General features: G+C 37.7%; 3 protein-coding genes across 3 annotated transcripts; 2 read left to right on the forward strand and 1 right to left on the reverse strand.

The window, feature by feature from the left end:
- The first annotated feature begins 615 nt into the window (after positions 1 to 615).
- LOC107633626 (uncharacterized) lies at positions 616 to 2,115 on the forward strand. Its single transcript, XM_016337231.1, has one exon. It carries the CDS (start codon positions 616 to 618, stop codon positions 2,113 to 2,115), a length of 1,500 nt encoding a protein of 499 aa, XP_016192717.1.
- An 8,678-nt stretch (positions 2,116 to 10,793) lies between these two features.
- Positions 10,794 to 13,287, forward strand: LOC107631038 (3',5'-bisphosphate nucleotidase AHL). The gene is made up of 3 exons (XM_016334352.3): positions 10,794 to 11,326; positions 12,011 to 12,683; positions 12,763 to 13,287. Exons 1-3 carry the CDS (start codon positions 10,987 to 10,989, stop codon positions 13,064 to 13,066), a joined length of 1,317 nt encoding a protein of 438 aa, XP_016189838.1. The 5' UTR covers positions 10,794 to 10,986; the 3' UTR covers positions 13,067 to 13,287.
- Positions 13,288 to 14,119: 832 nt separating this feature from the next.
- Positions 14,120 to 19,861, reverse strand: LOC107631037 (secretory carrier-associated membrane protein). The gene is made up of 12 exons (XM_016334351.3): positions 19,538 to 19,861; positions 18,817 to 18,933; positions 18,654 to 18,716; positions 18,501 to 18,534; positions 18,130 to 18,252; positions 17,491 to 17,553; positions 17,282 to 17,375; positions 15,254 to 15,299; positions 15,101 to 15,168; positions 14,836 to 14,884; positions 14,557 to 14,622; positions 14,120 to 14,469 (listed from the first exon to the last, which is right to left on the reverse strand). Exons 1-12 carry the CDS (start codon positions 19,592 to 19,594, stop codon positions 14,383 to 14,385), a joined length of 867 nt encoding a protein of 288 aa, XP_016189837.1. The 5' UTR covers positions 19,595 to 19,861; the 3' UTR covers positions 14,120 to 14,382.
- Between the last annotated feature and the right edge of the window lie 258 nt (positions 19,862 to 20,119).

Raw genomic sequence — 20,119 nt, forward strand, 5'->3', positions numbered from 1 at the left:
ATATATTTACAATTTATACCTATAACATGTTCAATTTGTTATATATTTTTATATTATTCATGTATTATTATTGTACCTTCCCGATATCCTCGGCCAAATCTTCCAATATCTTCGTCCAACAAACTATACAATCAAGAATAAGTCCACCAAGTCAAATGATGCCGATATCCTTGCGTAACAGAATTCGGAAGCCCAATCCAAATAACAAACAACACCGAGCATTACTCGAATATTAACCTATTTAAACAGACGAGCATAACTCGTCAAGTCAAGGAAAAAGAGGAAAAGACGAGTAATCTACTGTTCACAAGAAATATCGAGCAATCATCATCTTCCATTTTTTTCTTAGTTTTATTTTTCTTAACGTTATTTTCTTCCGAGTTTCTTATTCTCATAACTGACTTGAGCGTCGGAGTCCTTTTTTCAGGGTCCACGCCGAAGTCAACAGTTCGCAGGAGAACACTTCCGAGTTCCCTCTCTGCTTCGACGCCAAGTACACTTCGGAAGCTCACTCAGGACGGAACAATTGGCGCCCACCGTGGGGCCCAATTTTTTCATCTTCAAGTGTAACCCCATACACCTTGTGCTCTTTTTTGCCTTTTCAGGAACTGAAGCATGACGGATCAATCGGGCACCCATCAACATGCCGGTCCCGACCTCGTAGCAGCAAACGCAGCACTGCTTACAGAAAACCAACGGATGGCCGAGCTATTAGCCACCTTGCAGAATAAAGGTGAAAGAAAAAATGTTAACAAGGAGGTGAACGCTGACCAACCAGACGAACACCAATCAAAATCCAATGCCAAGACGGAGGAGAGAGCCCCGAAAACAGGGAGGCGGCGAGCTAACCCCTTTTCTGAGGAAATTATGAGCTTTAAGATGCCTCAAAACTTCACACTTCCCATGACGCTGGTACCTTATAAAGGAATCGGAGATCCTAAGATTCATGTTACTAAATTTGAATCCATGATGTTCCTCAATAGTGACTCTGACCCCATATTATGCCGATATTTTCCTACTTTTTTAGATGGTGCCGCGCTGTTGTGGTTTTCCAATTTGCCTGCAGGTTCAATAACGAATTTCGACAATTTCTCCAAGCTATATATTAATCAGTTCCCGGCCTCCAAGATTTACGTACGAGACTCAGACTACCTCAGTACTATCAAGCAGGGACTGCACGAGAGCCTAAAGGATTATTTGACCCGCTTTACAACGACAGCTATGGAGATTCCCGACCTTAATCCCGAAGTCCAACTACATGCCATAAAAAGCGGCTTGCGCCCAAGAAAATTCCAAGAAGCCATAGCAGTAGCAAAGCCAAAGACATTAGAAGAGTTTCGAGAAAAAGCAACTGGGCAAATCGAAATAGAAGAATTGCAAGAAAACTGGAGGAGTGAAAGGCAGCCGAACAAACGGGACGAGGATAAGTCAGCCGCCAAAGATACTAAGAAGCCTTTCAGGCTAACGCCAAAATACGATTCGTACACAAGATTCAACGCCAGGAGAGAAGACATCATTAAGAAGATACTACATAACAAACTAATAAAGCCACCAAGCAGAGCCGGCTTGTACCAAGACCAGCATTATGTGGATAAATCCAAACGTTGTGCCTTTCATCAGAAGTTCGGCTACACCACTGATAAATGTGTGGTCGCAAAAGACCTCTTAGAAAGGCTAGCAAGACAAGGGCACTTGGACAAATACATCAGCAACAAAACAAGGGCAACCTCCGACGACCCTAGTGACCGACACCAAGAGCGAGCTTTACACACCTCGGACAAAGCCAAAACCCAACCCCCACCGACCAGGGGAATCATCAATTGCATCTCTGGAGGATTCGCGAGCAGAGGCGAAACAAGCTCGGCACGAAAGCGACGTTACAGGGATATGTTGACACTCCAGCGGACGGCCGATGTATTGACCAGCAAACCGAGAATACCTAACATATCTTTCAAACAATCAGACTGTCAAACCAACTCAGATAATTTGGACGACCCTGTCATAATCTCTATTCAAACAGGGGACCTCCTAGTAAAGAAAGCCCTCCTCGACCCTGGCAGCAGTGCTGACGTCCTGTTCTATTCAACTTTCAAAAGGATGAAACTCAGTGAATGAACTCTGCTGCCATCTTCAGGGGAGCTAATTGGATTTTCAGGAGAGCGTATGTCAATCCTCGGCAGCATCTGGCTGAAAAAGACCTTAGGAGAACATCCCATGAGCAAAACCAAGGATGTGCAGTTCCTCATGGTTGATTGCATTAGCCCATATAATATTATTTTGGGCAGACCTTTCCTAAATTCTTTCGGTGCCATTGTTTCCACACTCCATTTGTGTGTCAAATTTCAGGTACAAGAGGACCAAATAGCCACCATACATTCCGACCACATTGAAGCTCGCAGGTGTTACAATGAAAGCTTGAAAATCAGAACAGACAACCGACAAGGAGCCGGGCTGACTCAAGAAACATATAACGTTGCTAACATATCGGGAACGACCGAGCTTGATCCGAGATGAGACCTTCATGACAAGCCAACACCAATCGACGAACTTGAAAAGGTACAATTAGATAACAACGTTAACCACTACACTCACATCAGTTCTTCTCTCCTTCCAGGAACAAAACAGAAGATAACAAGTCTACTTCGGCAAAACGCCGATCTTTTTGCCTGGATACCGGCAGACATGCCTGGCATTGATCCGAACCTCATCTGCCACAAATTACAAATTGACCCAAGAGCTCGACCTGTTTCTCAAAAGAAACGCAACATGGGAGACGAAAAGCGTGCAGCGTGTCTGGAGGAAACCCAGAAGCTCCTCCGAGCAGGATTCATAGAAGAACTCCGATTCACAACATGGCTATCAAACGTGGTTATGGTAAGAAAAGCCTCAGGTAAGTGGCGAATGTGCGTAGATTTCACTAATTTGAATAAAGAATGCCCCAAGGATGCTTATCCACTCCCATGCATAGACAAACTGGTAGATAATGCATTAGGATATAACGTTTTAAGCTTTTTAGACGCATATTCTGGTTACAATCAGATATTAATGCATCCAAAAGATAAGGATAAGACAGCTTTCATAACTGAACTGGAAAATTACTATTATACTGTTATGCCTTTTGGACTTAAGAATGCAGGGGCTACCTACCAACGCCTCATGGACAAGGTTTTCAACAAACAAATAGGGAGAAATTTGGAAGTATACGTCGACGACATGGTCGTCAAAACTCAACAAGAACACACCCATGATGCCGACCTACAGGAAGTGTTCGGCCAGTTAAGGAAACATAACATGCGACTTAACCCGAAGAAGTGTGCCTTCGGGGTTAAAGGAGGAAAGTTCCTGGGCTTCATGTTGACATCAAGAGGCATCGAAGCCAATCCCAAAAAATGTGAAGCAATCATTAACATGAGAAGTCCCCGAACAATAAAGGAAGTCCAGAGACTAAATGGAAGGCTAGCCGCACTCTCTCGATTTCTACCAGGTGTATCAACACACTCTCAGCATTTTTTCAAAATACTAAAAAGGCAAACAAAGTTCAACCGGAACACGGAGTGTGAAGCAGCTTTCCAGAAGTTGAAATCCATAATCTCGTCACCTTCGATCTCACAGAAGCCGAACTTAGAAAAACCACTATTACTCTACTTATCGGTATCCTCAAAGGCTATCAGTTCGTTACTCGTCACGAAGATACAAGATAAGCAGGAGCCAGTCTACTTCATCAGTAAAACATTACAAAATGTCGAACTCAGATATCCACCAATGGAGAAGCTAGCATATGCACTAATACTTACGGCAAGAAGATTAAGGCACTACTTCCAAAGCAGTAAAGTCATCGTTAAAACAAATCAGCCTCTGCGACAGATCCTCACTCGACCCGAGGTCTCAGGAAGACTCACCAAATGGTCAATAGAATTATCCGAATTTGACATAACATACGAGCCGAGGACGACAATAAGGGCGCAATTCTTAGCATACTTTCTCGCCGAATTAACAGACCAAGCAGATCATGAACACACTTGGGAGCTCTATGTAGATGGAGCTTCAAACTCAGAAGGATCGGGAGCAGGTGTATACCTAACAGACAAATCCGACCTCCAAGCGGAACAGTCAATCAAATTCTCATTCCAAACAAGCAACAATCAAGCCGAGTATGAAGCTTTACTCGTCGGACTTCGACTTGCACAATCTTTAAACATAACACACCTACAGGTATACTGTAACTCACAATTGGTGGTACAACATGTAACAGAGAATTTTTAGGTAAAGGATCAATTGTTAGAAAAATATCACGCACTGGTAAGAGAACTTATACCTCAATTTACTTCAATACAAATCACACATATAGCTCGGGAACAAAACACCCGAGCAGATGTTTTATCAAAACTAGCAACAACTAGGAAATGTATGCATGATTCTGTTATATCTCAGCTAACCCTCGCTGAACCGAGCTTTAGCAAAAGAATATTCTCTATATCACAGGAACAAGACTGGAGGGCAACATACAAACAATACCTACAAACTGGAACCATACCAACAACAATTGCAGACCAAAGAGCATTCAAAAGGCGAGCATCATCCTTCACACTGATAGGAACAGAACTATACAAACGAGGTTTCTCCCAACCACTACTAAGATGTCTAAACACATATGAAGCTAAGATCACCATGGACGAGGCCCATGAAGGAGTATGCGGTAACCACATTTGAGGAATAAGCCTGGCATCTAAGGTTGCCAGAGCAGGTTATTATTGGCCAACAATGAAGAGCGATTGTATCGAAAAGGTAAGGAGATGCGACAGCTACCAAAAGCACGCACCACTAATACATAACCCGGCCGAGAACCTACATACCTCGGAGGTAAGCTGGCCATTTTAGAAATGGGGGCTTAATATTCTCGGCCCCTTCCCCAAAGCTCCCGGGCAGGTAAAGTATTTACTTGTAACAATCGATTATTTTTCGAAATGGATAGAAGCAACGCCTTTAGCAAAAATAGGGGCTGAAAAGGTCTGAGCTTTTCTCTGGAAAAACATTATTTGTCATTTTGGTATACCACATGCTATTATAACTGACAATGGTCGGCAGTTTACCGATCAAAACCTGGCAGAATTTTTGCAGGGTTTCAAAATTAAGCATCACTTTTCATCAGTAGAACACCCGCAAACAAACGGACTCGTCGAGGCAGCTAACAAAGTAATTCTCATCGCACTTAAGAAAAAACTCGGCGAAGCCAAAGGAGAATGGGCGGAGTTAATCCCAGAAATACTGTAGAGTTACAATACAACAAAACAAACAACCACCAAGGAGACCCCTTATCGACTTGTCTATGGCGCCGACGCAATGATCCCAGTCGAGATCGCCCTAACATCAGGAAGAACAGCACAAACATCGGCACCAAACAATGACAACGTCAGACAAGCGGAATTGGATACAATAGAGGAAGACAGATACAAAGCTGAGATAAGGCACAAAGCAATACAAAGCATAATAAAAAGAAAATACAACAAGATGGTCAAACCCAAGTCCTTCGCCGAAGAAGACCTCGTCTTAAGACGAACGGAAGAAGCACGGAAACCACAAACACATGGAAAGCTCGCAGCAACATGGGAAGGTCCCTACCGAATAATACAAATACTCGGCAATGGAGCATATAAACTTCAAACATTACAAGGAAATGACATCCCTGGAATATGGAATGTATCATCTCTTAGATCTTACTTATCATAAGAAGATATGGCCATGGGGAGACACTCTTTTTCCTACTCACAAGGTTTTTTCCAAAAAACAGGGTTTTTCTTGGAGAGGTTTTAATGAGGTCCCCCACCCCATATCAGTCATATACTTAACAAAAACAATCAACTACACACTTTTCTAATCAGAACATCTATTTATAAATACCAACTATCCCAATATGTCAAATATTCAGTTAATGTGCGCACCTTCAAAATCAAAGTATCAAACACCCTATACGGGTACAAAACACCTAGGCCCAATTAAACAAACATAAATTACAAAAGCAGTCCTCTAATATGCTCCTTTCTCAACTGATTCACTTTCACCCTGATTCTCAGGCAGGGTACCATCATCCATAAGGCGACCACCGCTTACAATCTTCGTAACATCAAGTAAACTCACATCAGCATCCGGAGCAACGACACCAACCTGAGCCACAGCTCGGTCAAAGCCAAGAGTAAAGGCAGTCAAAACCTCCTCCTCAAGCTCGGCAACCCTTGCCTTCAACCCCACCAACTCAGTAACATTTGCCTCCCTATCCCCCTCAAGCCTCAGCAAGGCCTGAATAGACAAAAGCTCGGAGGAGGACATAGCAAACATAAGAAACCCAATCAGATAATCTTCACTCTTAACCCTATCCTCGCATTCTAAAACTTGCCGAGGATCAGCAGACCAGAATAACGGAAACCTCTCTTCCATCATAGCGTCAAGATAAAACGGGTAACACTCCTCACAAATCTGAACCTTCATAAAGAACTCCTTGAAATCCTTAAAAGAAGACTTGTACAGGCTGAAGATAGCTCGTCCAAGATGACTACTCAAGTTCACCCAGCCACCCTTCCAAACACCTTTCGCTTGAAATAACGAAAAGAAAACCCCAAGGGAAGGATAACAACCAAGATACTCCATAAGACACTCAAAGGCACGAACAAAAGCCCACGAATTAGGGTGAAGCTGCGTGGGAGCACAATTCAACAGAGACAACACACCACACTGAAAATCAGTAAAAGGAAAGCGAACACCCAAATACATTCAACATGCACGTATACACATAGAAGTAAGCCCAGTCATCCCTCTTCTCACATACTCTATCACTCTTCTCGCAAGGTAAGAACCTAACCCTCAAACTGTCTCCACCCCTGACCCACCTCGCACTATTCAATTGCGACAACATATTAGAACTACTAAATACCGAAACCCGAGACTTAACGTCGCTATCAACCCAACCATAAAGGTCATTTTCATCCAAAGCAACTCCCTTCTTACCCATGCAAGCCAACTACAAACAGTAACGAAAAGACAAGAGGAAACTGAAAGAAGATTACCTTTCTTACTCATCTTACTACTCAAAAACAAAAACCAAACTCGCAGAAGCCTAACGGATAGGGGGACAAGGAGTTACTTCGACACAGTACCCCACGTAGCCCCCTCCACTTCCCCATTAACCACAACTGGCATCCCCCCACTTCCCGCCTTCAAAAAAAAAAAAAAAACACCACAACACATTCTACGCAAGGCCCAATTTACCAAGCCCAAAAACAAACAAGCCTCGCAAGAGGAACACGTTGAGCTTGGGGGCTCCCCAGGCAAGAAACCCACATTAACAAAAGCTCCAAAAACAGCAGACCGAGGATATAGAAAAGCTCAACATGTTTCTCATGCCGAGCTTGGGGGCTGTGTACCTTCCCGATATCCTCGGCCAAATCTTCCAATATCTTCGTCCAACAAACTATACAACCGAGAATAAGTCCACCAAGTCAAATGATGCCGATATCCTTGCGTAACAAAATTCGGAAGCCCAATCCAAATAACAAACAACACCGAGCATTACTCGAATATTAACCTATTTAAACAGACGAGCATAACTCGTCAAGTCAAGGAAAAAGAGGAAAAGACGAGTAATCTACGGTTCACAAGAAATATCGAGCAATCATCATCTTCCATTTTTTTTCTTTGTTTTATTTTTCTTAACGTTATTTTCTTCCGAGTTTCTTATTCTCATAACTGACTTGAGCGTCGGAGTCCTTTTTTTAGGGTCCACGCCGAAGTCAACAGTTCGCAGGAGAACGCTTCTGAGTCCCCTCTCTGCCTCGACGCCGAGTACACTTCGGAAGCTCACTCAGGACGGAACAATTATTATTATTTAATAAATATTTATGTTCAAAATGTGATTTTATTTATTTTTTAATTAACTTATAATTTTATTTCTATTGTTATGTTATCGTTAGTTTTTTAAGATATTGTTGAGACTTGTTATGTCATTGTTGGTTATTTAAAATTTGATGTTGAGACTTGTTATATATATTTAAGTTTTTAATTTACAAAATCGCAAATCCAATCCAATCAAAACTGCTTGAAATTAGATCGGATCGGATCGATTTTTTTTAAAAACATCCAATCCAAACCGCACGCAAACACATTCCTAACCACCATTTCTATCCATACAAATTTAGAAAGTTGATAAATTTATTTATGGATGAATGAAATTAATTTTGTACTACAAAAATGAATAAATTATCATTTTTATCAATAAAAATTCTGAATTTTGATAAATATAGTCATAAATGAAACTAAGTTTTATAAATAAAATTAATTTCTTTCATTCATACTTATCTTCTTTTTGTTTTTCACATATCATCGTATACTTATTTCTGTAGTTCTGTGAGGAAAACCCAATAAATTTCAAGCATAATTTTGTTACTGCAATAATATTGGGTTAATTAGCATGCCATTATCTCATGTCAACCTTATACATGTAGCTTTGTTTTATTTTTTTGGACATGATGTAACCTAGCTTTTTTTTTTATGAAATGATATAACGTAGCTTTAACTTACCATTCTTGGATCGAACCAAAAAAAAATGTTTTCCCTCTTGGGCTTCGGCCCCTATGTCAAACTTTGTTTCCCTTTATGTACCAAAAACAAAATACCTAGTTGAAGAACCCGGGCTCTTGGTGCAAGGAAAATTCTACAAAGTAGAGACTAAAAAAAAAAGAGACTCAAAAGTATTTTAAATGTGAATTCTGACTTGTGCATGCTGCAACTTATTGCGGCAGATCTTTAAATAGAGCTTTAATTCGCGACGAATTAGTCTTTAGCCTGTCGGGTTGAAGAATATCGCGGACAACTAAAAAAAATATTTTAAATGCAGCTGAGGCTTAATGTTGTGTGAGTGATTATGTAGTGTGGATGTGTTGTGATACTTACTATTGAAGATTGTCCAATTTACTTGATAAAAGGAGAAGTATTTTAAATAAACAACTTCACTCATATATGATTGATACAGGAGTGAACTAAAAAAAACAAGAGAATGGATGAGATCACTTTTGCATATGGTTCACGTCATAGAGGAACAGCTAGATATTAAGTACATCTAATTTATCTATAAAAGTAAGAATGACTTCACATCAATATTATAATTGAACCCACCCGCAATTAAGGGCCAGCACTCCAGAATGATCAAGTTTTGTTTTCTTTTTCAGAATGTATGTGGTAGCATCAACCATCAAACGAGCTTTCTTGTCTTCAGTTATTTTCTTGCATTCAGATTTCAGACTTACACATTGTACACGCAATATATTCTGTTCAATCAAATTAATAGTGTTCATCATTATAACAAATTGAATCTAAGCATATGATTCATCCTTAAATATTTTTTATTAAGTAAAGAGAACTATAAATCGTAATTTTTCATTTTGTTATATTATATATATACAATTGAGATTTTAAAAAAATAACCTATGCTATTAATTAAGTTAATTATATTTTTCTTTTGAATTTTCAAATAACTGAATATATATTTTTACAAAAAGAAAAGCAAAAAGTCAAAATCTATCAATAAATGTTACACTTCTTACTAGTATTATTAAGTCAGACGCTTACTATTATAAATAAAAAATGTTAAACCCATGAAATTAAAAAATATTTATACACTAAATATTCTCAATATTTGTATAAAAATATGATTGTTATTAATTAATTATATATTTAAATTAATTTTTCATAATTAAAAGATATATACTTAGTTATTAAAAAAATACTAATATTAAAACTGTGTTTATTATAAAAGATGTATATGCAGTATAAACACCAACATACTTGCATAACCAATCATGCTTATATTGAATCATATGAACAAGGTTACTGAAACTCATGGCACATGTCTATGTCATTCACACACAAAAGGATAGTGTTAGATGGATATATCATACTTTTTGAATTAATTAACACTTGATTATGGCTTAAAAAAATGAATGATGTGTTGTGTATGTTCTCACTGCTTTAGTGATGGTTACCGCCAATTTGTCGTGAGGCAGTACAATAATTGACCCAATTGGCTAATTCATCGGTTACAATTCCTGTTACTACTGACCAACCAATGGGTTGCTGCATGCACAAAGTGAGATTCGAACCCTCGATACATACTTAAGCGAACGAGTGACCCTCGACCAATCCAAGTTACAATTCCTAATACTAAAAGACTAATAGTATGTAATAGAGGAATTACATGATTAACCCTATAACTCAAAACACCCATTGGGGGATACTGAGGGTAAATAAAAATTAATCATATATCATTCTTTTTTAAGGTTTAATATATTTGCAAATTGCTTCAATGTTTTTGAAAGAGACATTTATTTTGAAAAAGGGAGAATACATACACTATGTATAAATGAAAACAAGTTTAGTTATTATTTTTGGCAAGAGTAATTGTTTATTCTAAGAATAACTAATAAAGAAGTTCTTAGATATCTACAAAATGGTGACGATGATGAGCTCATATTCGAGGATCACCCTTTGTTCCCTGCTCCAAATAAAGGGGAGGGTAAAATTATACTTGAGGATAAACTAACATGAATGATTCTAATCTAGGTAATGAATGAAATTTGAAAAGATTAAAATTCACACGAGCCCTGTTTACTATTTAAGAGAAGATTTATACTCAATGATGGAGTATCAACAAGTTTTTTTTTTTTTTTTTACCAAAGATAGGAGACTCAAACCCGCAACCTCTTAATTGAGTATGGGAGACTATGCCATTTGAGCTATAACTCATTGGCGGAGTATCAACAAGTTTGCTGTCTTAGAATATAATTTTTAATATTAATGTCATGGAGGTTGAATAAAAATAGCCTTCTTATTGAAAAAGTTACTAAGAGCAAATGTAAACATAATAGAATTAATGAGAATATATATAATACTCTATGGTTACTCCATAAATAATCAAATTCAATCATATTGGTACTACTAAAGATGCCTTTATATTGTTACCCCTTGTGTGCAAACTTGCCATATACCTTGAAACATGACACATTCACACACACCCTTGTAGAGCCTTCATCAACTTCTTCCTTATTGTCCTTCCTCCATCATAAACACCCTCACAATCTATCTAGGCACCTCAGTTTTGCGTCGAAATTCGACGAAATTTACTCTTCTCATGCCATGGAGGAGGACAGGAAAATGTTTGGTCTTGTCTCATCTGAACAAGAGAAATGTTATTCTAAGGAGTTGGATGTTGCTGTTAGAGCAGTGCACATGGCATGCTGCCTCTCTCACAAGCTGGATCATAATTCTACACATGAAATTGCAGGTCAATGTTCCTCAACTGCATAATTGTTGAACCTTATGTGTTCTACAAAATTGTCATGTGTATATATATATATAATGCTAGAGACATATCGACTCATATTTTAAAAATAACATGTACAGATAACACAACTCTTTGTTTTTATGACATTTTATACTTTTATGTTTGTCCAAAAACTTATTTTACGGAATTTTCTATTAAAAGAAACATGGGTTATGTTAGATTATATTGGAACAATTTTCGAGAATAGAGGTGTGCGGTAACATATTTTAGTGAATAAATAGTGTACGGACATAGTACCTGTGCTAAGATTCATGGTTTCCAGTAAAATTATAACAAGTGGCCTCTTCACTTGTGGGACATCATCATCAAAATAAATACTTATACATATATTCTAAAGTTCTTGTAAGTCAATGAAATGTTAGTTTTGGAGGATTTCAAGGGTTATACAATAATCATGATGGAATTGTACAAGTTAGCTGGTCTTATTGGTTGATTGAACTGCTTCCAAGGTCTTCCATGTTGAAGAAATCAATTGCTTATCCTATGATCTTGGACATGTTATCATACTTAAGACTAGTGATCTTGGTTCCAACTTCCAACTTGAATTCATAGTGGTTATTCATGATCTAATATACTCAAATAATTCAGTCATGTTAAAGTACTTCATTATGTTATTTGAAACAGATTGGAGTGTCCAAGCAATTGTGAGTTGGATATTCTCCCGGTGTTTAGGGAATGAAAACTTCTCAATTCTAGTCAAAGATGATGTCAAAACTCTCACCAAAACTGATGCATCTGGTTTGTTAGAATCTGTTGTCAAAACAGTTAACGAAATTCTAGCCGAATCGCCTCGATTTGGAATCCATGAAACAAAATCACCTCTTGGAGCTTCAGAGATTATTGACATGATCAAAAGTCACTGCAACAACTTCGTTGGGGGTCTGTCTGGAAAATTCTGGACGCTTAGTCCTGTTGATCAGCATGCTGTAGCTCTATCACTCATAGAGGATGGAGAAGTGGTTCTTGGAGTTCTTGGTTGTCCTAACTACCCTATGAAAAAGGAATGGTCTAGTTATCCTTACAGCTATCTTAGGATCATGTCTAAGTTGGCTCCTCCAACACATGAATCTTGGAACAAAGGGTGTGTGGTTTATGCCAGAAGAGGAAGTGGCAAGGCTTGGAAGCAACCACTTCTTCTCCATGCTCATGACAAGTTTGTGTGGCCAAACCATGCAAAGCAAGTTTGTTTCTCTTCCATTGAGGATCCTTCATTGGCCACTTTCTGTGAAACAGTTGAGAAAGCTAATCCAATAAGTCACTCTTTTACTCAAGGACTAGCTCACACTGTTGGTCTCAGGTGCATATATTTTGATTCATTCCATTATCACTATTAGATACCCTCAAATTACTCTCACAATAACTCAATATTTATGCAGGAAGCAACCATTAAAAGTATATAGCATGGCAAAATATGCAGCAATTGCTCATGGGAATGCTGAGGCTTTCATGAAGTTTGCAAAGGCAGGTTACAAGGAAAGAATATGGGATCATGCTGCTGGTTTTATCATCATGCAGGAGGCAGGTGGCATGGTAACAGATGCTAGAGGGAGTCCCCTAAACTTCTCAAAAGGATTAGATATAGAAGGCATTGATCGTGGTATAGTTGCTTCTTGTGGAGCCACATTGCATGAGAAGATCATTGATGCTATTGATGCTAGCTGGACCTCCTCTTGCCTTTAAAAGACTGTTTTTGTTGATATGCATGCATGTTGTGACTTGTGTTCATGTGAATAATATTATTAATCTTTTGTTTTCTGTTAATTATATGCAGTTCCTTATAGTAGAGATCCCCCTGTATCAACTCCAATTATGTTACTGCTGAATGATCAGTATTGGTATCATGAAAACTACTAGTGTATGGCATTGTATGAATAATAAAAAGTTAAGTAACATTTAATAAGGCATGATTCCTACTCCCAAGACTGAAAATGAAGTATTGCAACAACATCATTTGATATAATAAATGAGAGTATGCCATCGTTAATTACTGTCATATAAACAAATCTCTTCTTTCCACAAGGGAAACTGCACAGCTGTATGTATTTAATTATGCTGCTTCCATTATACAAAACAAGCATGTCATGTGTGTCATTAATTCCACACCTAATATATATATTGCAAGATTGACTATGTTGCTTTAATTTACATAAATTATATAATAACACAGAGAATGAAGTAAGATAATAAGTTGAGTCTTCAATAGGACGGTTTAAACTTTAAACAGAGAAACGTTTCTGTTTTGGCCAGAGGAGGTTCGACGTGCCCAGGTTTGGAATCGACATTGGAGTAGGATATGGAGGTCCAAATGGAGGGTATTCAAGGGGTGGTGTAGTAAGGACAACTGTTGTCTTCAAAGACAGAGGTCCTTGTTACCAGAAGAAGGTCACATGTCCAGCTAGGTGCTTTTACTACTTCAGCCATTCTGGCAGGGGGTACGGTGGCGGCGGCTGCACCATTGATTGCAAGAACAAGTGCACTGCTTATTGTTGAGGGAAGCTTCTAGTCCTCCACGCTTTACCATACTAGTGTCTGAAACTCATCAGTAAATAAAAGTTGTTATATATTATCCATGTTGATCGGAATGGAGTTTGTTCAGCTGCTATTATTCATTTGCAATGATGCATTTCATTTTATTTGGCACGCCTGATATCACTGATCTCTTTGTACATTCAAGATTGATAGTACCAGTTTCTGGGATAAGAAAGTGATCAGAATTCATGTAGAGGGAAGAAATAGTGAACCAAAACTAAGAATAAATTTGAGCACGTTTCTACAAGCCACTGTTATGTCTACTACTCTGCTTATAATATACAGTACACAAACCACATTAATAGGTAGCATGTAAAACAAAACGGTGGGAAAATACATGAACAAACGTTATAAACAAAAATCACGCTAGGTAACATATTCTCTGTCATGATTTCTGTGGCTACTGATTTTTACATTGATCCAGGCACAACGCCGACCACACTGCTTTCTGGTACGAGATGATTTGATCAGATTGCAGCCCTCATTGCTCCCCTTGCAGCCTCCCGTTTCATCTCCGCAGCCTTGCCACTGCCACGGAAGTACATGTACACTTGCTGTATATGGCAACCAAGAAAGAAAATGAATAGGTGAATGGTAAGGTAAATCATGTCATTCAAAATCTGAAAAAGGTGGAAACAAACCTGAATAACCCAAATGCTGATCAATGTTTCGATGCAGAATAGTCCAAATCCAATGAAGTAGAAGATCTACAAGCAAAAAGAGAAAAGCGAAAACGAATGATCAACTTAGTTTGAGTTCAGCAGTATTTGCATTAAAATCACGTGTGTAGAACAAATCTTAAATGAAGATAAAAATACTCAACTGAACATATCTAAATCATTATAAATCATAAAAATCAAGTTGGATAATTAAATAATTAAATAATATGCAGGACTAAGAATCCAGATGAGCATTCTTACGCCAATCAAAGCATGGTCACCCAGCACATCTATGGCAGACAAAATGCCTCTGCATCAATGAGTACACAGTGGCAACCGTCAGGTAAATAAATAAATAAGTATGAAAAGATATGTACTTCAATTTAGCCTAAAATGAAAAAGGAAAAGGGATCTATCTTTTGCAAGGAAAAGAAATTTGATGTTCGGTCTCCTTCGTTACCAAAAGGAAGTCGTATAACTAATAGTAGCATGTTAAATAGCGTGTAGATATATGAAGGCAACATACGTCAGGGATTTTCCTTTGAAAACTATAGGAGGAGCAACTGCAGCTAAGATGCAGAATCCAATGTGAAGCTGAAGGCAGATGAAAAAAGGAAAAAGCGATTAGATTCCTTCCAATTGAAGTATACCGCTTGTATTATAAATATAATAAATTTACCAGGTAAAACATGAAGAACCATCCAAATTTCAAAGCACTTTCATTCCTGCAAAAATAATAATTGAGAAAATTACAAAAACCTATTGTGACACCAAATAAGGAGGACCAAAATATGCAGGTATAATGACTATTGTTCCAGTAAATGCTTCCAAAAAGCATAAAAAGGAAAATAATTGGTCAGGACTAGGATATCTCGATAAAATCCCCTATCATCAGTGAAATATTCTCACATTTTTTGTTGATAAGGCATTAATTGATTTAGGAGAAACAAGCTCAATCATATTAAATTCATTTACTTTAGAAATCTAAAATTCCTATGCTTTTAGCAAAATAGTATTTTGCAAACAACTCCTAGAGACCCCGAATCCTCTTACTTGTTTCCCAAGTAAACACGTCCCTCTCACCCCTCTCTGCTGTGTTTTTAACCCAAGTAACTAACTGTGGTTAACTGTAGATAAACTCGACATGAAAGCGCTGACCAAACTTTCTCGTTTTAATGCCCCTTCTTCATTAATCCTCAGCCCTTGACCACGAAATTCTTAGCCCTTTTTACCACAATTAGTTCAGCTAAGACTCAGATTTTTATTTAAGGAATCCTTGATCACAAAATTCATGAAACACTTTATGCATTTTTGCACAAAATGGCCGAGTTTTAGAGAGAGAAAGAGAGTAAATTCTTGAACTTCTCTGCGTCCCAGCCCTTATTCCAGCTGCTCTTCCAATGTTCTTCAAGAATCCAAGCCATACAAACACAATTCTTTGTCCGTTTTCACTAATTCTTGCATTTTTATCGAAAATTCAGCAAGGGGAGCTCTTGTTCCTTCCCCATTCTTTTCTGTTTTTCCAGCAGTGATCATGGTGAATTCTTGTTCTCTAGAAAACCCCTCTTGAAGCCCATATGGAGCACGCCTAAGGAGCTACACCAATTCAAGCTCAAAGTGGTCAAGTTTCATCACTTTTTGTGACACTTTTCGGCCAAGAAAAAAACTGCACAATACCCAGCCGAGTTCCTGCCTTTATGAGAGTATTTTCTGGGGAGGTAAGGGTTAGGAATAGTTAGAATATGTTTGTGCTTGATTCGGTGTTCATAGACCTCTTAAAACAAGCACAAACATGTTCTATCTAGTCCTAACCCTTACCTCTTGTTTAATTCAGTTCTTAGACCTCTCAAACACCAGAAAAAACACACACAAAGGCAGGGACATGGCTGGTTGTGGTGCAGTTTTTTTTTATGCCAAAAAGTGTCACAAAAAGTGATGAAATTTTGCCTCTTTGAGCTTGAATTTCTCTGGCTCCTTAGGTGTGCTCCATATAGGCTTCAAGAGAGGTTTTCTAGCATGGAAGAGAGCAAGAATTCATCATGATTACTGCTGAAAAAACAAAAGAATGGAGAAGGAACAAGAGCTTACCTTGCTGAAATTTCGGTAAAAACACAAGAATTAGTGAATTGTGTTTGTATGGCTTGGATCTAGAAGAACACTTGAAGAACATTGGAAGAACAGCTGGAATAAGGGCTGGGACGCAGAGAAGAAGTGCAGGAATTCACTCTCTTTCTCTCTCTAAAACTCTGCCATTTTGTGCAAAAATGCATAGTGTTTCATGAATTTTGTGATCAAGGATTCCTTAAATAAAAATCTGAGTCTTGGCTGAATTAATTGTGGTAAAACCGTAAAAGGGGCTGGAAAAATCAGAGGATAATGGGCTGAGATTGAGAGAGAAGGGGCGTGATTTCGAGGAAATACATTCAATCGCATAATGATGTGCTTATCCGCAGTTAATCGTGGTTAGTTACTTGGGGTTAAAAACACAGTAGAGAGGAATGAGAGGCTGAGAGGGGCGTGTTACTTGGGAAACAAGTAAGAAGATTCGGTGCCTCTAGGAGTTGTTTGCGGCATACTAGTCAGAGGTTCGCTTCGGGTAACTGTGTCCCGTTGAATAACGCATTAATTGATTTAGGAGGAACAAGCACAATCATATTAAATTCATTTACTTTAGAAATCTAAAATTCCTATGCTTTTAGAAAAATACCTAAAAGCACGATATAGTGGGCGATACCACAAAACATATGCTCCAGGAACCCCTGCTATGAAGTAGATAATAGCAAGAAACCATATTTTTACACCTACAAAAGAATAGAAAAGGCCAAGTTCCACATGCATGGAATTTGGAAATGTTAGAATTTTCATTCTAGCTTTTCAGTACTCAGAAATATTCTTATTCTATATCCTTAAACTGACCTTCACCCTTAATCCAAGCTGCAGTGACAGCTACAATGTTCCATGTCAGGCACAATGCTAATCCTGCAAAATATAACTTTTCATGAATGGCCATGGACTACACATCATCCGTACAACTTCATGGTGAAATGAATGATATAACATGACATGTGAATAAATATAATAATATATATCACAGATACATTCCACAGTGAACCATGTCTTATCAAGCCATTATTTTACTCAAAGGAGGGAGAAAAGGTTAGTTCCAGCCTGACATGTTAGCGGTTTTGATTGCTCATAAAACTAGCTTATCAGTACCTAACCTCTTCGCTTTGTTTTTTTTTTTTAATATTATAAATCGTTCATTTCAAAAGATTTTCGGGGTAAAAAGAATAAAATGTTCCATGTTGGCAGCAGAAGATGTAAAGTGATAGCTAATGACAACAACTTTAGAAAAATTTCCCCTTTTCTTTGGGTGCAAAAAACATTTCTTTTATTTTCATTAAATTTTACATACAAAAAGATCCCTGGACCAGAATCTTCTTAAAGAATGGAAATGAAGTAACAAGAATAATAATAATAAACATGCATAAAACACCTTCAAATACTCCGGCAGAGAGGGAGAGAAAGAGAAAGAGAAAGAGAGGAGTAACATACCTAACAACGTAGTAAATGCAACGTATTGCAGTCTTTGAAGATGAATTGGAATTTCATTAGCAATATCATGATGGATAATGGGGAAAAAAGGTGGCCAATTCTTCTCCTCAATAACAATTCCAGCTGCAAAACAGAATCTAATACATGAAGCACAGAATTTGAATAGCAAAAGAAACATGGAGTTTTTAAAAGGGAAAAAACATGGAATTTAATTCATTACCAAAAAATTCATCACCAAGTTTACAAAAACAAGCAAACTCAAGCCAAAACATTAAATACAAGATGCCTCATAGTTGCTTATTCCAGTAATTTAACCCAAATCAGCAAACATTAAGGTCTTCCAAAAATGTAGCCGTAAAGGAAATGTATACCTCGTGCAACTGCTTCTTCTTTTCTTCTCAGTTCCTATATTTTTGATACATCAAATGAAATAAGATGCACGTTAATTCCCATGTTATCAGGTTATGGTTACCAATCATGGAAACTCCAAACTAAGTAAAACCACCAAACATCCAGGTATATACCTGTTCCCGTCTTCTCAATTCAGCCTCCTTGGATTGGAGTTCCTTCTCCTTCTTTTTCATATCCTAAATTTTGAAATAGATTCAGAAAAAACAATCAATCATAGAAACAATACACGAAATACACATATAAATGAAGCAGGAATTCAAGAACCTAAATACATACCGTCGATGAATCAAGAGGTATGTCGACAGTCGCACCAAAGCCATAATTGTAATCAGCAGGTTCCGGCTTCAGAGGTGGAAGCCTTGAATTTGTGGCAGGGGCAACAGTCCCAGGATTCTGACAATCGATAAACAATACAGAGCATAAGTTGGGAATTGTTTGTTCAGAATTCTAACGGCGCAAGTAAAAGCATCTAACAATCACACTCTCCAAAAATAAAGTTTGACAATAAGCTAGAGATTATATTCCAGCCAAAGATCAACCATACTATCATACAGCTTTAACCTGCATATTTTAAAATTATGGTTTCTCTGCAGTCTCACGGACTAAATTATTATCATTAGCTTTCTAGTTGATACTCAAGACTAGTTGGTTTAATATTTCTTTTCTTTCATTAAGAATGGTTTTTGAAAATCTCTTCAAAACCCTACCTCATACGGGATGATTACTTCATCTTGATTCAATAAAAAACGTCGGTCACTATACCCAATTGCAAAGACAGCTTCACAATCCAAAACTAAAATCTGATAGCACCAAATCCCATATACACATGAAGAACCACAGACAACAAAAACTATAACTACCATGTTATTTTTGGTTCCAAAAGAAAATTACCTTAGCCCCGAAAACCAGCTTCCTCAAGCACATCAATTATAGAATCAAAACAAGTCAACCGAAAATGATAAACATCAAACAAAAAATTCGCAAAGAAGGGACTTACAGAGAAGGGATTAACTTCTTCTTCATCGAAGGGGTTACTGTCATAGCGACCAGCCATTGGAATTGGAAGCAGAGATAAAGGGGGTGAAGAGATCTGGGGACTCTGCGGAGAACAGAGTCAAATGGGTAACCAGAAAGAGAGAATTTTTCGAATAGCTGAGACTGAAAGTTGGAAACTTTGTTGGGAAGGGAAGAAAGGGTTTGCAAGAAGAGAAGCAAAAATTACAGCTACAAAAGAAAAGAGCTTATCTTTGGTCAGCTTAATACAGAAGAAAACAGAGTAACACAGACACTCTGCTTTCAAATTCAACTTTGCTCATGAACCAAGAAAAAAAAAAAGAATAAATAATAATAATAATAAATAATAATCAACTTTTTTCCAAACAAATTAAATTTTTTCTTGAAAAAGTATTGGAATGTAAATTTTAAAAAAATAAAAATGAATATTGTGGAATTTCATTTTAATTCATTGTGTGTGTTTTTTTTCTTAATGAAAAATTAGTGTACGAATTATCATTCATTATATGTTTTTTAATTAGAGTAAGTGTTATAAAATTTGCTAATGAATTATAATTTAAATGGC

This window comes from Arachis ipaensis, chromosome B3 (genome assembly GCF_059453495.1).
Source record: "Arachis ipaensis isolate K30076 ecotype BB chromosome B3, ASM5945349v1, whole genome shotgun sequence".
Classification (NCBI taxonomy): Eukaryota; Viridiplantae; Streptophyta; class Magnoliopsida; order Fabales; family Fabaceae; genus Arachis; species Arachis ipaensis.

What these genes read in the sequence shown, in the direction of transcription:
- LOC107633626 (XM_016337231.1), top strand. Translation starts at nt 616, where the DNA reads ATGACGGATCAATCGGGCACCCATCAACATGCCGGTCCCGACCTCGTA.
- LOC107631038 (XM_016334352.3), top strand. Translation starts at nt 10,987, where the DNA reads ATGCCTTTATATTGTTACCCCTTGTGTGCAAACTTGCCATATACCTTG. An exon ending in TTCTACACATGAAATTGCAG is followed by an intron (nt 11,327 to 12,010) that starts GTCAATGTTCCT and finishes TATTTGAAACAG; the next exon opens with ATTGGAGTGTCCAAGCAATT. An exon ending in GCTCACACTGTTGGTCTCAG is followed by an intron (nt 12,684 to 12,762) that starts GTGCATATATTT and finishes ATATTTATGCAG; the next exon opens with GAAGCAACCATTAAAAGTAT.
- LOC107631037 (XM_016334351.3), bottom strand. Translation starts at nt 19,594, where the DNA reads ATGGCTGGTCGCTATGACAGTAACCCCTTCGATGAAGAAGAAGTTAAT. An exon ending in AGCTTGGATTAAGGGTGAAG is followed by an intron (nt 17,376 to 17,490) that starts GTCAGTTTAAGG and finishes ATTCTTTTGTAG; the next exon opens with GTGTAAAAATATGGTTTCTT. An exon ending in GTGACCATGCTTTGATTGGC is followed by an intron (nt 14,623 to 14,835) that starts GTAAGAATGCTC and finishes TTTTGCTTGTAG; the next exon opens with ATCTTCTACTTCATTGGATT.